The 16,211-nt window shown below is 40.9% G+C and overlaps 1 protein-coding gene across 2 annotated transcripts in view; it reads left to right on the top strand.

The window, feature by feature from the left end:
* eefsec (eukaryotic elongation factor, selenocysteine-tRNA-specific) overlaps positions 1-16,211 on the top strand; it is a 445,969-nt gene that overhangs the window by 116,850 nt on the left and 312,908 nt on the right. The window contains exons 3-4 of one of the 2 annotated variants that reach the window (XM_041192566.1): positions 11,031-11,127; positions 15,578-15,742. In XM_041192566.1, the coding sequence (XP_041048500.1) occupies positions 11,031-11,127; positions 15,578-15,742 (262 nt within the window). The remainder of the gene's footprint in view (positions 1-11,030; positions 11,128-15,577; positions 15,743-16,211) is intronic. The other variant, XM_041192567.1, reaches the window with a different exon arrangement.

The raw sequence follows: 16,211 nt of genomic DNA, 5'->3' as shown, positions 1-16,211 counted from the left end.
GATAACAAAAAAAACAAAATTAAGGCTCTGTATCTGAATGCATGCAGCATTCAAAGTAAGCAAATAGATGGTGCACATTGAAGTAAATAAAGACCTGATAGCCACTATGGAGACCTGGCTGCAAGATGACAAGGATTGGGTCCTGAATATTGAGGACTATATGACCTTCAAGAAGAATAGGAAGCTAGAGAACGGTGGAAGGGTAGCACTGTAAATCAAGGATGGCATTTGTGCAGTAGTTAGAAGTGACCTTGGTTCTGGAGATCAGGATCTAGAATTGGTTTGGGTGGAGATGAGGAATGGTAGGGGAAATAAGTCACTGGTGGGTGTGGTCTGCAGGCCCCCTAACAGTAATCACAATGTAGGACAAAGTATAAAAGAAGAAATATTGGGTGCTTGTGATAAAGGGATGGCAATAATCATGAGTGACTTTAATCCACATATAAACTGGAAAATTCAAATTGGCAGTAGCAGCCTGGATGAGTTTATCAAATACTTTTGAGATAGTTTCTTAGAGCAGCACGTTCTGGAAACAACCAGAGAGCAGGTTATATTAGATTTGGTATTAGGCAATGTGACAGGATTAACTAAAGGCACCCCTAAGTAGCAGTGACCACATATGACAGAATTTTACATTCAGTTTGAAAGAGAGAAATGGCAACTATGTGGGCTTGAAAGTTGAGCTAGCTGAAGTGAACTGGGATACTAGGCTAGAGGATAGATCAAAAGAGAAGCAGTGGTTGACATTTAAGGGGATATTTCAGAATACTCAGAGTAAGTATATTCCTACTATAAAGTAAAATTCTAAGGGGAGGACCCACCATCTGTGGTTAACTAAACAAGTTAAAGAAAGCATCAAACTTAAGGAGAAAGCATATAACTGTGCAAAAATGAGTGGCAGGCCAGATGATTGGTGAGAATATAAAGATCGGCAGAGAATGCCTAAAAGGTTAATCAGGTGAAAGAAATTGCAGTCTGAGAGGAAGCTAGCTAGCAATGTAAAAATGGATAGCAAGAGGTATTTAAACAGGAAAAGAATAGGTAAAATGAGTGTCAGTCCTCTAGAGAGTGAGAATGGTGAGTTAATAGTAGATACTAAGGAAATGGCGGCTGAAACGAACAAATATTTTGTTTCTGCTTTCACTTTTAGAGGATACAAAAAACATTTCAGTAATAGCTGTAAATTGGGAGGTGGAGGGGCGAGAAGAACTTAGTGAAATTACAATCACCATTGAAGCAGTACTGAGCAAACTAATGGAGCTGTGGGCTGCCAAGTCTCCAGGTCCAGATGGACTTCATCCTAGGGTCTTAAAAGAGGTGGCTAATGAAGTAGTAGATGCGTTGCAGTTAATTTTCCAAAATTCCCTAGATTCTGGAAAGATTCAATCAGACTGAAAAGTAACAAATGTAATCCCTCTATTCAAGAAGTCGAGGAGGCAGAAAACAGGAAACTATAGGCTTGAAGTCTGTCATGGGGAATTTGTTAAGAATAGATCATTAAAGTGGTTATAGCGTGGCACTTAGAAAAGCTCATGGTAATTGGGAATAGTCAGCATGGTTTTGTGAAAGGGAAATTATGTTTAACCAATTTATTAGAGTTCTTTAAAGGAGTAACATTTGCAGTGGATAGAGGGGAGCCTGTAGTCGTACAGTACTTGAATTTCCAGAAAGCATTTGATCAAGGTTATTGTGGAAAACAAAAGCTCATAGTATAGGGGGTAAAATTTTAGCCTGGAATGAAGATTGACTGGCTGGCAGAAAGCAGAGAGTATGCATAAATGGGTCTTTGTCTGATTGGCAGGATGTGACGAGTGGAGTCCCACAAGGGACTGTGTTGGGACCTCAGCTTTTTACAATTTACATCATTGACTTAGATGAAGGGAGCGAAGGCATGGTACCTAAATTTGTAGATGACAGAAAGATAGGTAAAACAGTACGTTATGAAGAAGACATGAGGAGTTTGCAGACGGATGTAGATAAGTTGAGTGAGTGGGCAAAAATTTGGCAGATGGAATGTAATATTGGAAAATGTGAAGTCGTTCACTTTGGCAGGAAGAATAAAAAAGCAGAGTGTTACTTAAACGGAGAATGACTGCAGAATTCCAAGGCACAGAGGGATCGAGGTGTTCTTGTGCATGAGTCACAAGTTAGTATGCAGGTAACAACATGTAATCTGGCTAATGGAATGCTATCCTTTATTACGAGAGGAATTGAACATAAAAGTAAGGATGTTATGCTTCAGTTATACAGGGCATTGGTGAGACTGCATCTCGAATACTGTGTGCAGTTTTGGTCTCCTTATTTAAGGAAGGATGTAAATGCATTGGGGGTGGTTCAGAGGAGGTTTACTAGGGTGATATCTAGAATGAGCGGGTTGCCTTATAAGGATAGGTTGGACAGGCTAGGCTTTTCCTATTGAAGTTTAGAAGAATGAGGGGTGACTTGATTGAAGTATATAAGATCCTGAATGGTCTTGACAAGGTGGATGTGGAAAGGATGTTTACTCTTCTGTGTGAGCCCAGAACTAGGGTGTGCTGTTTTAAAATTAGGGGTCGCCCTCATAAGACAGAGCTGAGGAGAAATTTTTTCTCTGATTGTTGTGCGACTTTGGAACTCTGTCCCAGAAGGCGGTGGAGGCAAGATCACTGAATATTTTTAAGGCAAAGGTAAATAGATTCTAGTTAGGCAACGGATTCAAAGGTTATTGGAGGTAGGTGGGAATGTGGATCTTGAAATACAAATAGATCAGCCATGATCTTATTAAATGGCGGAGCAGGCTCGAGGGGCTGAATGGCCTACTTCTGCTCGTATTTTGTATGTTCGTATGTAGCTTCCAGTACACGTAAATGCTCCACCCGTGAGCCTGACTGACTATCTTAAATTGGTTCTCAGTGTAATTTTTAGCGCACTGAGGATTATTTAGCAAATGTTGTCCAATCGCAGAATCACATCTAATGTTGGACACTGTGTTTTGAGTTTTGCAAGCACGGGTTGATTGGGTACAGTCTGTACCTTGCCTGTTGCAAACAGCAGAAGGGGCACACTCCTCGATATGATCCGCCAGTCTTTGGGATGTACGACACACATACCTAGCATCACGCTGGCACTGAAATTCATTCACCACATTACTCATTTGTTTGAAAGGCAGAACATCTTTTTGGTTTGACCACAGCTTGATGAATGCCATTTGTGTTGCTACCACATAGTAGCAACGTGAAACAGCGAGCTTCACCTGTTGCTCAAATTTTCGAGATACCTTGCCCTTCCTGGGTAATCTGTGGCAGCCTGGGCACTTTTCAGGGCTGAAAATAATGGCCTTAGGCCCGTTCATGAATTTGTGCGATATACTGTGTGAAAAGATCTGATTAGGGAGCCATTATCGCGCAGGATGCCTTTGATGCGCCCTATCTTACTCTCAGATGTTGACCGACCTGTGTATTTCCCACAATTGTGGTTTTTCCTTATCATCTTTCCTTTTCTAAACTTTCCTTCTCTAATCTTTTCTTCCTATAAGTGTAGCACACTCTGTTTTTGCTAGGCAGCTCTCGGCTCGCCCTGTCTCCAGCATGAAACAACAGTTTGAAGACCCTGTACAGAGTTCTGGAGCTAAGTCGAAAAAGAACAAGCAGAAGCCAAGAATTTCATCTGGAAGAGAGACAATAGATTAGAAAAGTTTATTACTCTTATATAGAGGCAATTAAGTAGTCCCATTAGTTTGGTATTAGAAGACTAGCTGATACTTTAATTAAATGTAGGGAAAAATCGTTATGTGAAATATTGGAGATCCTTTACCCATGGCTCTTTTACACTGCTGGAAGGAATGCAGAATAATCTTTTTGTGTGACATCTGATCCACTTTTATCTGTCTCAATGAATTAGTCTCAATACTTTCCTGCCTTCTCTCTCACCCTTCTTTGTCTTCCTCACCTTTTTGCTGTTATCTTTTTCTTTGCTTTCTAGCCTTCCTCCTTTTATTTTATTGACAGCACTAATTATCATGCACTCTGGAACCTGTCCCTCATTTCTTCTAACCTTCAAACATGCCATCTTATCTAGCCCTGTCCCCTCCTGCATTCAATTATGTTGTACCATCACTTCCTCTAATTTATTCTTAAGACTGTAAAACAGTGCATCCCCTTACCTCCCTCAATCTCTCCTCTCTCTTAGAGTCATTAGGTTTTAAAACCCAAGCATCTGCCACTGGATTTATCTCATTTACTCTCTTTCTCTTATCTTGATCATGCCATGGGGCTTGGTTTTATCACATCAAGCTTCTCTCAGCTTGGAGAACAAGTACTTGTTGCTAAGTAGAGGCATTCTTTTAAACCGTGGAGTTTCCATTTGGAAGAGTACTCATAAAACTATCAGAGTGGTGTTTATGAATATATCTCTGGATTCCAGCTCTACATGAGACTGTCTTCTCTGTTAAGGCTAGATTCTGGAAAATAAAGCCCTTTACTTTTGCATTCCCGGTTCTGAAACAAATTAAAATGAAACACCTCCGGGCCTTGAAGGCTGCTGAAGGTACATTTGGAGATTTAAAGATGTTCTGAAAATATTTTCTGTAAGAATATAAAAGATGAATTGTTGTATTGTTCTCAAGATATTGCAATGGTCCTACTGAATTTGCGTGACCAAATGTGCAGAGTTCAAAATTTGTTGTTATAATTGCCCCTTTAGGGTTCAGCTGAGTTTTTCTTTGCCTGTGCAGATGTAGTTATCTAATTTATTAATTTACATTTTAGTATACCCTGCCTGTGGGCAAGCGTTGAACTCCAAATAGCCTGTTACATTTGAATAGGTTTGGAATGGAAATGTATTTAGCAATAAGGGATATAATGTTATTTGCAGAATACATCTTGTTTAAATTGCAAGTTAATCCATTTAAACAGCAAATGTCTCCTTTTCTGAGGAGTTTTTTTTGTGGGAGTGGAAACAACTCTATTGTGTTTTATGTAACGTGACAATTAGTTGTCATTTTTAAACAAGGGGACAATGATCAGCTTTGTTTAATACTTTAGTAGATTTGTTTAATTGTGAAGATTTTACATGTTTCGACCAGCTAAAGGTTGCAAGTCGTATAAAATCAGGTATTAATGACCTGTGTGCCTCTTTTGAGTATAAAGCGATTCTTTCTCTAAATAATTTATCCAACTGAAGCATAGAACCAATTCTTTTTACAAACCATTTACCTAACTGAAGTACTTAACCTTTTCTTTTACCTTTTGCAGTGATAGAGTTTTTAAATGAGCCTTTTTGTTTCTGTGGACAGTCTATCTAAATCCTGTAGTGCCATGGCACTCTTTTTCTGCTCACCTTTTCTCCCTATGATTTATGATGCCTTGGACATGGTCTTCGTACCAATTACAACATTACTACACTTTAAAAATGCATCATTGTCTGTGAGCGCTTTGAGACGTCCTGTGGTTGGGAAAGGCACTATATAAATGCAAGTCTTTTTTTTTCTTTTCTCCATTAGAATTCGTGGCTCACCGGTTAGTTACTGGCTTTTTACATCCGGGATACTGGTGTAGATCCTACATCAAATGAGCTTGTGCAGCCTTCAATTCAGCGAAGCTCACCACTGAGCTGGCAATCTATTAGAGAGAGACCACAGAATGCCTGGTGTGGGAATTGGCGGGAGAAAAAAGCATCGCACTTGTATATGGGCATGCTCTTCTGGAGCAGTATACTTTTGGGGAGGAACGTAACGAGCTTTATATCACATCTTTGCTGCTCTTCTGACCTCTTTAAGTGCTTTAATTTGGACACAGGCTGGGGCTCTTTTCTCTAGACCTGACAGGGCTCTTTAAATCAATGACTGGTTTAATAAGGTAAACATAGAGAAGATTTGCTGCTTGCTGGGGACTCCAAAATTTAGTGTTGCCAACCCTTCAGGTTTGGCCTGAAGTCTCCAGGAATTGAAGATCAATCTCTGGGACACTGCTGTGTGCAACTCTGGGGAAAAACAATCACAACATTAAAGAAGTTTTTTTTTGTCATTTTCTTTGAACGTTTCTATTTACCATTATAAAAATGTTGAAACTGGGGGGAAAAGGCAGTTTGGCTGACCGTCAAGCATCATCCAATTGGGTAATGAGTCTTTTTGCTTTCCAATTGGCGTAGGAAGGCAGTATGTCACAAGGATGGATGTGTTGGCCGACTAATGGCTGGAGCATGGGGGCAGGTCATGTGATGAAACCTCCAGGAATACATTTAATAACAGTTGGCAACCACACCAAAGTTAGAGATCATAAATATAATCAATCCTTAATTTAGAAATTTTTTAAAAGTTTTTTACATTATTAAATGTGTTGGCTGCTGTTTTTAATCCACCCAGTTTACTGAACACAGAATCATTTAACTAACATGTTTCAATACTTGGACTTGAAACAGGGAACAAACTTTCAGTGTTGCCTTTATTTAAAAAATGCAAGGATTGAAGTTAAACTGTGTCAATGCTGTGTACGAAAGGCTTTGGTATCTTCTACTAACATAACGGTGAAAGGAATTTCACACCAACCTGTTAAGCATTTATACGCTAGCACTATATAGTGTAATTTCAAGGTCATACTTGCAGAAATAAATATGTAATTATATAATTTTAGGAAAAATGCTTGCATCTTTCTGTCTGTCCAAATAAAATGTGCCATTTATTTTTCCCTATAAATCCCTTTTTCTTTAAATAGCGCAGTTCCCCTGTGCCACATAGCACAGTAGCTGACAAGATGGACAGCTTGTCTTTCTGAAAGGGCTGCCACAAAGCAACCAAGGTCACTCCCAAATTATCCTTCCCCATACACGGAATAGCACGGTGCCTTCCCCGAATAGCGTGAATGAGACTGGGATCTGGTCAGTACTGCTCCAATCTATATTCCACTGTTTCAGTGTATTGGTGCTCCAACAATCCAATGTGAGTTTTTGATCCCAGACCTCGGAAAGTATTTCTGAATTTGCAGAGATGCTGGGCAACCCCACTATATGCAGAATCACAGAATTGTTACAGTGCAGAAAGAGGCCATTCGGCCCGTCATGTCTGCACCGCCTCTCTGAGCATTTTAACTTAGTGCAAATCTCCTGCCTTTTCCCTGTAACCCTGAACATTGTTTCTATTTGAATAATCATCCATTGAATGCCTCAATTGAACCTGCCTCCGCTACACTTCCAGTCAGTGTATTCCAAACCCTAACTACTTGCTGTGTGAAAAAGTTTTTTCTCACCTTGCATTTGCTTCCTTTGCAAAACACTTTAAAACTGTGCCCTTGTCATTGTAACTATGAGAAAAATGGCTTCACAATTTTTAGAAACCTCCCCCTGCCCCACCCAGTTTCCACAGAGAGAATTTGGAAAGAGTTACATTTGTTTTTTCTGAATGTATGGTGAATTCACACTATTTAAAAAAAAATGGCTCCAGTGATTAGTGCTTAATGGGATAACATTGATCCTGTTTTAAAAAAAAATCAATTTAGTCTGTCCCAGCAGTTGAACATCACTTTATGCACCTTGTATTGGAAAGTGTTTAATCCCTTTCTGACTGTGAACAGTGAGCCAAAACCCAGATTGATTCACAAAGACAGTCGAGGCCTTTTATAAACTGCCGTTGCGAGGTAATCAAATAGCAAAGGCAATGAGAAATTTGGAGTACAGAAATGTCCTTGTTTAAGTCAAATAAGGTGATCTGAAGGTACATGGTAGAGTTTTGTGTTCATTATGTGAAGACAAGTTGCTTAACCTAAATGAATCTGATCTTAACTGCTGGACTTTACATCCACCCATTGTGAAATCAAACATCTTAATGAATTCTTATGAATCTCAATCTGCCTTCCAAGTACGAAAGACATGAATATCCCGTTAGGATCTGGAAGGAAATGATTACATTCCTGGGCTTTGTCATGGGTACAAGAAGACACAAGACAGTGAGAGTCAACTCCCATGTACGTAAGGTGTTCTGTTTACTGGAGCAACTGACACCATTGTACCTGAGAAGGTAGCTATGGCAGAATGGAATTGCTGACGGAAGTATAATGAGAAAGATGCCCAGGCATAGGAAAGGTTTCCGTAGAGGGTTATTGAAATGACAATTGAGATTAAGCATGAGTTACGAGGACAAACCAACAAGATTTACAGGGAGAGAGGAATCTATAGGGGGTGATCTCATTGTGGTAAACAAAAATTTCGTCAAGACAAATGTCAATATATTTAAGAGTCACAGATTCTATAAAGGGGTGGAGGTCCATACTTAGAAGAGGGAGGATTAAGAACAGCTTTGAGTTTGTACTTTACCCAGTGGATGGTGACTACCAAGCGAGGTGGTGCACTGAATTTCTCAGCATATTCATGAGAGAGTAGGATAAGTACCCAATGAGCAACTTTACAACAGAAGTATAGGAGGTATTGGGTTAGATTTCTAACACACTAGGCCTGGTCACTTGGACTGCAGTGGTGTTTCTAGCCTACATTCTTATGTGTTACTATGCTCATTTTGGGTTGCATTTCTCCTTAAGTGAATTCTCAGAAGACTGTATGTGCCTTTTTAATGCATTTGCAGTAAGGCATTAGTCTATCAAGAATGTATGTGGAACCAAGCTTTGCCTAATTTCTCCACTACTTCTTGATTTGCATCACCTTTTGCTCTTGTTTTCACCCGTGGTAGTGTTCTATACAATGGGCCTTGGCTCCCCACCTAGGTTTCTCAATCAAAACAAGAGTTGATAACTTATTAGTATATAATAGACAGAAATTAAAGAATTAAAAGATTACTATGGCATTGATTAATGTTCCACTCTTTCACTGGAGTATTTAATGATTCTTATTCCCCAATCACTGCGAGGCTCAGAGAACACAGTAATCTTGTACAAAGGCCACTGAATGCTGAGTATTCTGACCCATTGTACTCAAAACCATTCCCACAAAGCTGAAAACTACCAGAAAACCTTATGTGGTAGGGTTCATTGCTGTGTAATTATCTGAATATTAAAGACCCAACTACAAATAGCAACTGGCTGAGATATAGAATTACCAGTACCGATCTTGGAAATGGTTCCCCACTGTGACCATTTAGTACGTCAAATAGAATAGTTGTCTTAAACAACTACATGACTTGAGAAGTGTTGCAGTCATGTTGTGGGTGACCCTTTCCATAAAATAAACTCTTAATGAGTTTGCTCCCAAGTGTTCATTACTTGAAACTTTCACATGCAAATGATGGAGCTGCCAGTCTAGTAGCTGCTCCTCAGCCCCATGTAAAAATGAAACGAGGAAATCAGGCTGTTTATATTTCTGACTGCAGCTGATGACAAGAAGACTGTCTCATGTTGTTTTAAATGGGAAGTGTTTATTGGACCTCGGGGGAATGTATATAGTGAGGCAAATTCACTCTCCTGATTCATTTCACTGTCTTGCACATGGATACTCAAAACACTCTCCTCTGGGTTACTTGCTTTCTTATTCTTCCTCCTTGTTTTTACCGTGTGTCTCTCTTCTGTTCAGCAGTCTCCATATAGAGTATATTAAATATGACCCCAGTCTTTTCTGCTCTGATTGTGTTTTCTTTCAATCTGCACTCTGTCTTTCTTCAAATCTTCCTATTATCAGCTGCTATAGGAGTAATGGTATTGTCACTGGACTAGCAATGCAGAGACCCAGGATAATGCTCTGGGGACCTGGGTTCGAATCCCACCATGGCAGATGGTTGAAATTGAATTCAATCAATTTTTAAACAAAAATCCTGGAATCAAAAGACCAATGATGAACATGAAAACATTGTTGATTGTCATAAAAATCCATCTGATTCTCTAATGCCAAACTTATCTGGCCTGACTCCAGATCCATAAAGATGTGGTTGACTGTTATGCCTTCTGAAATGGTCTAGCAAGCCACTCATTCCTGAGTGTTAGCCAATGAACGTTGTGTGTACACCTGGTAAGAAGAAGATCATGTTTGGCTCTAATGCCCCCATAGTAGGCTAGTATGGTGTAAGGTGCAGCACCTGCCGCTTTACTTTCCCTCTCTTCTTCTCACTGTCCAAGGGCCCAAACACTCCTTTCAAGTGAAGCAGCATTTCACTTGCACTTCCCTCAATTTGGTCTACTGCATTCACTGCTCCCAATGCGGTTTCCTCTACACTGGAGAGACCAAACGCAGACTGGGTGACTGCTTTGCAGAACACCTTCGGTCTGTCCGCAAGCATGACTCAGACCTCCTTGTCACTTGCCATTTCAATACTCCACCCTGCTCTCATGCCCACATGTCCGTCCTTGGCCTGCTGCATTATTCCAGTGAAGCTCAACACAAACTGGAGGGACAGCACCTCATCTTCCAACTAGGCACTTTACAGCCTTCCAGACTGAATATTGAGTTCAACAATTTTAGATCATGAACTCTCTCCTCCATCCCCACTCCCTTTCCGATCCCCCTTTTTTCCAAATATTTATATAGATTTTTCTTTCCCCACCTATTTCCATTATTTTTAAATGTATTTCCATCCATTGTTTTATCTCTGCCTTTTAGCCTATTTTGATCCCTTCCCCCCACCCCAACCCCACGAGGGCTATCTGTCCCTTTATTATCACAATCCTTAGATAATATCACCAGCTTCAACACCTCTGTGTCCTTTTGTTTATGACATCTTTTGGTTATCTCCACCTATCACTGGCCCTCTATCCAGCTCTACCTGTCCCACCCCGCCTTAATCCAACTTATATTTCACTTTTTTTCTATTTTTCCTTAGTTCTGTTGAAGAGTCATACGGACTCGAAATGTTAACTGTGTTCCTCTCCGCGGATGCTGTCAGACCTGCTGAGTTTTTCCAGGTCTTTTTGCTTTTGTTATGGTGTATGACCATCTGGGTTATCAATGCTGCCTCTTGAACCACATCATCCTGCCCCACCAAAGAGCTGAGATCGTGAGGGAAGGGAGGGGAAGAAAAATTTGCGGAAGGGAAGAAGCAATTGCTGTATTCAATCAATGAATTCAAGATTCTCCTACTGCTGTAAGTAAGTTGTCATTTTAAGAAGCAATTTGTTTTGTAGGTTTAACGGATGCCCCATCATTCCTGTTGCTGCCAAGCCTGGAGGACCCGATGCCCCAGAGACAGAAACTCCGCAGGGTATTTCAGAACTTATTGAGGTAAGTGCCCCCCCCCCCCCCCCCCCCGGAGACAGTTTAGAAACCTGTTCCACCATAACAGCATTCTCAGGGGTAAATTCAGCAACCCATCGTGGTAAGGTTATAAGAGTTAGGAGTTAGGATACAAGCAATGGGAATATTGGTGTGGTTTGTCAGGTGATTCAACTTTGAGAGAGAACGGCAAATAGTGTAATATTCGTGATTAGACTGGGAGCAAGGGCTCAAAATGGAAAGGTTTCTCCTGTAAGGTTGTCCTTTAACTTGTGCGCACAATGGCACGGTTTTCCAGTTCGCTCGTGAAAAAGATATTTCAAGAAATGAAACGTAATCACTGCTATAGTAAAACTAAAAAGAAAGTTCAGAGTAACCCTTGAGTTTATCCATGAGGCAACTTGAAAATTCTCCTGCACAAATTCAGCACCACAAACTATAATGCATCAAACTTGAGATTGTGTTTTCTCCTGACTGAACCTCCTGACTCTCTGCGTGCCACCCGCCAAACCTACCCAGGAACATGGATGAGTGGCTCAGAATCCTACCTGATGGACTGCATAGACAGGAGCATGGATATGTGAGCGAGTGGCCTCTTAATAGCTCAAAATGCTCTCTCTGGACACAATAGAATGACAACTGACTATATATTAGGGCTGTTGAATCAGAGGGAATCTCAGAGCTTTATTACATTTTTTGCATGGGTAAGAGGCAATAAACCTACTTTCAGACCAGTACCACATAGGAATTTAGAAACATAGCAACATAGCCATTCAGCCCCTTAAGTCTATTCCACCATTCAGGTATCATCCTGGTGAATCTGCACTTCATCACTTTCAAAGCCAGTGCATCTTACATGAAATGTTGTGCCCAGAACTAAAATGCAGTGTACCGTAACCCCTCCAGTCCAGAAATCTATTGTATCAGAAACACCAGTTGTCCTGAAATTTTTTTGAGCTAATCCAAGCAACTCACAGCATCATTTTAGTGCAGTACTTTAGGAACAGAAAAGTGGAAGATATTTGGATCTGTAAAACAATTTTTATTCCTGCTTTATCATGTTTTATCACAGTTTATGCTTCAGGTAAACACTTATATCTATGGTGTACCTTAGTTCACGCATTTGTGGTTAGGCATTCTAATGTCATTCTATAATTCAGAAAATTCCCAAGTCCAGAAATAATTTGGTCCCAAGAATTCTGGACTGGAGAGGTTGCAGTGTACTACAAATAAGATCTAATCAGAGCTTTATATAACTGTATCCTAACTCCCACCCATTTTTATTCCAGCCCCTTTGACATAAAGGCCAAGATTCCACTATCCTTCATAATTATTTTTTTGTACCTGCCCAGGAGTATGATAGCATAGTGGTTATGTTACGGGGCTGGTAATTTAGGAGTCTGGACTAATGCTTTGGAGATGTGAGTTCAAATCCCACCATGACAGCTGGGGAATTTAAATTCAGTTAATTAAAACTGGAATAAAAAGCTAGTATCAGTAATAGTGACCATGAGACTACAGGATTGTTATAAAAACCCATCTGTTGCAGTAATGTTCTTCAGGGCAGGAAATCTGCCCTCCTTACCCAGTCTAGCTTATTTGTGATTCCACACCCACAGAAATGTAGTTGATTCTTAAATGTCCTTTCAATTTTCAAGGCAGACAAACAATGACGGACGAACAATAAATACTGGCTTTGCCAGCAATGCCCACATCCTATGAAAGAATAAAAATAAACTAACTTTGAGGATGCAGGCTCAGGACTGTGAAGGGCAAGTTTGAGGCAGCAAGTGTTTCTTTACATGGGGTGACCAAGAGCTGCTGCAGGTTCTGAGGAGTGGAACTTAAGGCCAGGACACTGTACTAATTTAGGAAGAGCACAATGATGTAACATGAAGAGATTCGGATCAGTACTGTGGGAGGATGAGAGCAAGTGGGCCAAAAGGCCTGCTTCATTCAAACATTGATCAAGTAATTTTTTTAGCTGCATAAAGCTACTGCCAGTGGCGATCCAAAGAGATTTAGGGGTGCATGTACACAGACTACTAAAGTCAGGCAGAAAAAATAATCAAACAAAAACAATTGGAATGTTATAAGAACACATAATGCTGGGAAACCCCAGCAGGTCTGGCAGCATCTGTGGAAAGAGAAACAGGGTTAAAGTTTCGAGTCTGTATGATTCTGATGGAATGTTAACATTTATAACTAGAAGCTTAGACAACGAAGGGGAGGAGGTTTTGCTGCAATTACACAGCCCCGGTTAGACCATGTCAGGAGCACTCTGCATAATTCTGGGCACTAGAAAGAAAGTATTGGCTTTGGAAGGAGTGCAGCACAGATTGACCAGAATTTTACCAGGGCTCCAAGGGTTAGATTATGAGGAAGGATGACATAAATTAGACTTTGTCCATGGCATATAAAAGATTAAGGAGTGATTTGATGGAGGTTTTTAGGATTTTGAAAGGAATGGATAGCACAGACAGAGAGAAAATTTTCTGCTAAAGGGTAGTCTAGGACAAGGCACATGACCTTAAAATTAGAGTTGGATCATGCAGGAGATAATTTAGGAATCTCTTCTTCATGCATAGATTGGTAGAAGTCCTACAGCCTTGGTTCAAACATGGACAAAAGAACTGAACTCCTGAGGTGAGGTGAGAGTGACTGCCCTTGACATCAAGGCAGCATTTGACCATGTGTGGCATCAAGGAGCCCTAGCAAAACTGGAGTCAATGGGAAGTGGGGGAAAACTCATCACTGCATGCCTAGCACAAAGGAAGATGGCTGTGGTTGTTGGAGGTCAATCATCTCAGCTCCTGGATATCACTGCAAGAGTTTCTCAAGGTAGTGCTCTAGGCTCAACCATCTTCAGCTGCTTCATCAATGACCTTCCTTCCATCATAAGGTTGGAAGTGGGGATGTTCGCTGATGATTGCACAACGTTCACCATTCGTGAATCCTCAGATACTGAAGCAGTCTTTATCCAAATGCAACAAGACCTGGACAATATCCAGGCTTAGGCTGACAAGTGGCAAGTAACATTTTGCATCACACAAATGCCAGGTAATGACCATCTCCAACAGGAGAGAATCTAGCCGTCACTCCTTGGCATGCAATGGCATTACCAATGCTGAGACCCCACTATCAACATCCTGAAACTGAATTGAACTAGCTATATAAATACTGTGGCTACAAGAGAAGATCAAAGGCTAGGAGTAACTCACCTCATGACTCCCCAAAGCCTGTCCACCATCTACATGGCACAAGTCAGGAATGTGATGGAACACTCTCCATTTGCCTGGATGAGTGCAGCTCCAACAACATTCAAGAAACTTGACACCATCCTGGACAAAGCAGCCTGTTTGATCGGCACCCCATTTCCAAACATTCACTCCCCCTACCACTGATGCACAGTGGCTGCAGTGTGTGCCATCTAGAAAATGCACTGCAGGAACTCACCAAGCCTCCTTAGACAGCACCTTCCAAACCTACAATCACTACCATCTAGAGGGGCAAGGGCAGCAGACAAAAGCAAAATACTGCGGATGCTGGAAATTTGAAACAAAAGCAGAAAATGCTGGAAAAACTCAGCAGGTTTAACAGCATCTGCGGAGAGAAACACAGAGTTAACGCTTTGAGTCAGTATGACTCTTCTTCAGAGCTCTGAAGAAGAGTCATACGGACTTGAAATGTTAACCCTGCTTTTCTCTCCACAAGGGCAGCAGACACATGGGAGCACCACCTCCTGGAAGTTCCCCTCCAAGCCACTCATCATCCTGACTTGAAAATATATCACAGTTCTTTCACTGTCGCTGGGTCAAAATCCTGGAACTCCCTCCGTAACAGCACCGTGAGTGTACTTACACCACATGGACTACAACGATTCAAGAAGGCTGCTCACCATCACCCTCTCGAGGGCAATTAAGGATGGGCAATAAATACTAGCCTAGCCAGCGATGCTCACATCTCATGAATTAATTTTTAAAAAATGTAAACCTGACCACTAGATTTTTACTAGCCAAGGACATGGAGCCAAGGCAGCTGGATGGAGTTAGAATACCGAACAGACATGAATGGTGGAACAGGCTCGAGGGGCCGAATGGACACTTCCTCTATTTCCTATATTCCTTTGTAACAGGCTCGAGGAGCTGAATGCCTACCTCTGTTCTTATGTAAACTCAAGTTTGGGAGGACTGGATTTGTAATTACTGCTCAGTGTTTTCACAGTTCGAGTACATATATAAAAAATTCTCACGCACTCCCTTTGCAGCTCAGTGAAATTCAAGTGAGCATACTAAACAGATGAAAACTGTGAACTGATCATGAAGTTTCAGATTATACTTCAATCAGCAGTAATATGACTGAAACATGATGCCTGCTTTATAAAAAAAGGTCTATCCAGTGTCTGTTTCTATTCTCTGTACCTCCCTGACTCCTGTATTTTTTTCTCTCCCTGTCACAGCTCCTGATATCACAGACATACATGCCAAAACGTGATCCCTCTGGAACCTTCCTCATGGCTGTGGACCACTGTTTCTTGATCAAGGGTCAGGGCACAGTGATGACGGGTACCATCCTCTCTGGATCTGTCAGTGTTAACGACAGTGTGGAGATTCCGTCCCTTAAGGTAATAGCCTGCTCAAAGAACATTAAAAGGCCTCTGTAGCTTTCCTCTGTCTGCACGAATGAAGAGCTGCATTCAGAGTCAAGTCTAGTGTTTCTTTTAAAGAGAAGGGAAGGTCTTAGCCTGTTAGGTCTAGGGGTAATTGGTGATTATTTGACGTTTATTTTGTTTAAAATTTATTTCCAAATGTTTATGTAGCTTTAATGCATCATTAGAACTGAGACCACAGTGACTGAACATCAAATTTCATTTTTGTGATTTGGGATTCATGATATTTTGCTGGTATATTTTACTGATAATGTACTGGTATTTCGCGGAATGAATTCACAAGTCCAGTTGGTTTTCCTTCAAGATGGAAAACCAGTAGCCCCACGCATAATGATTAATGGGGCTGCTTTTCCCAATAATGTGAGCCCCTGGTTTACATGAATGAATTCTTCAAATTATTCTTTTCTTGCATTCAATTGTGGCT

The sequence above is a fragment of the Carcharodon carcharias genome, chromosome 7, assembly GCF_017639515.1.
Source record: "Carcharodon carcharias isolate sCarCar2 chromosome 7, sCarCar2.pri, whole genome shotgun sequence".
Classification (NCBI taxonomy): Eukaryota; Metazoa; Chordata; class Chondrichthyes; order Lamniformes; family Lamnidae; genus Carcharodon; species Carcharodon carcharias.
The sequence above is the reverse complement of the archived record's forward strand: the minus strand, read 5'-3'. Positions and strand labels throughout refer to the sequence as shown.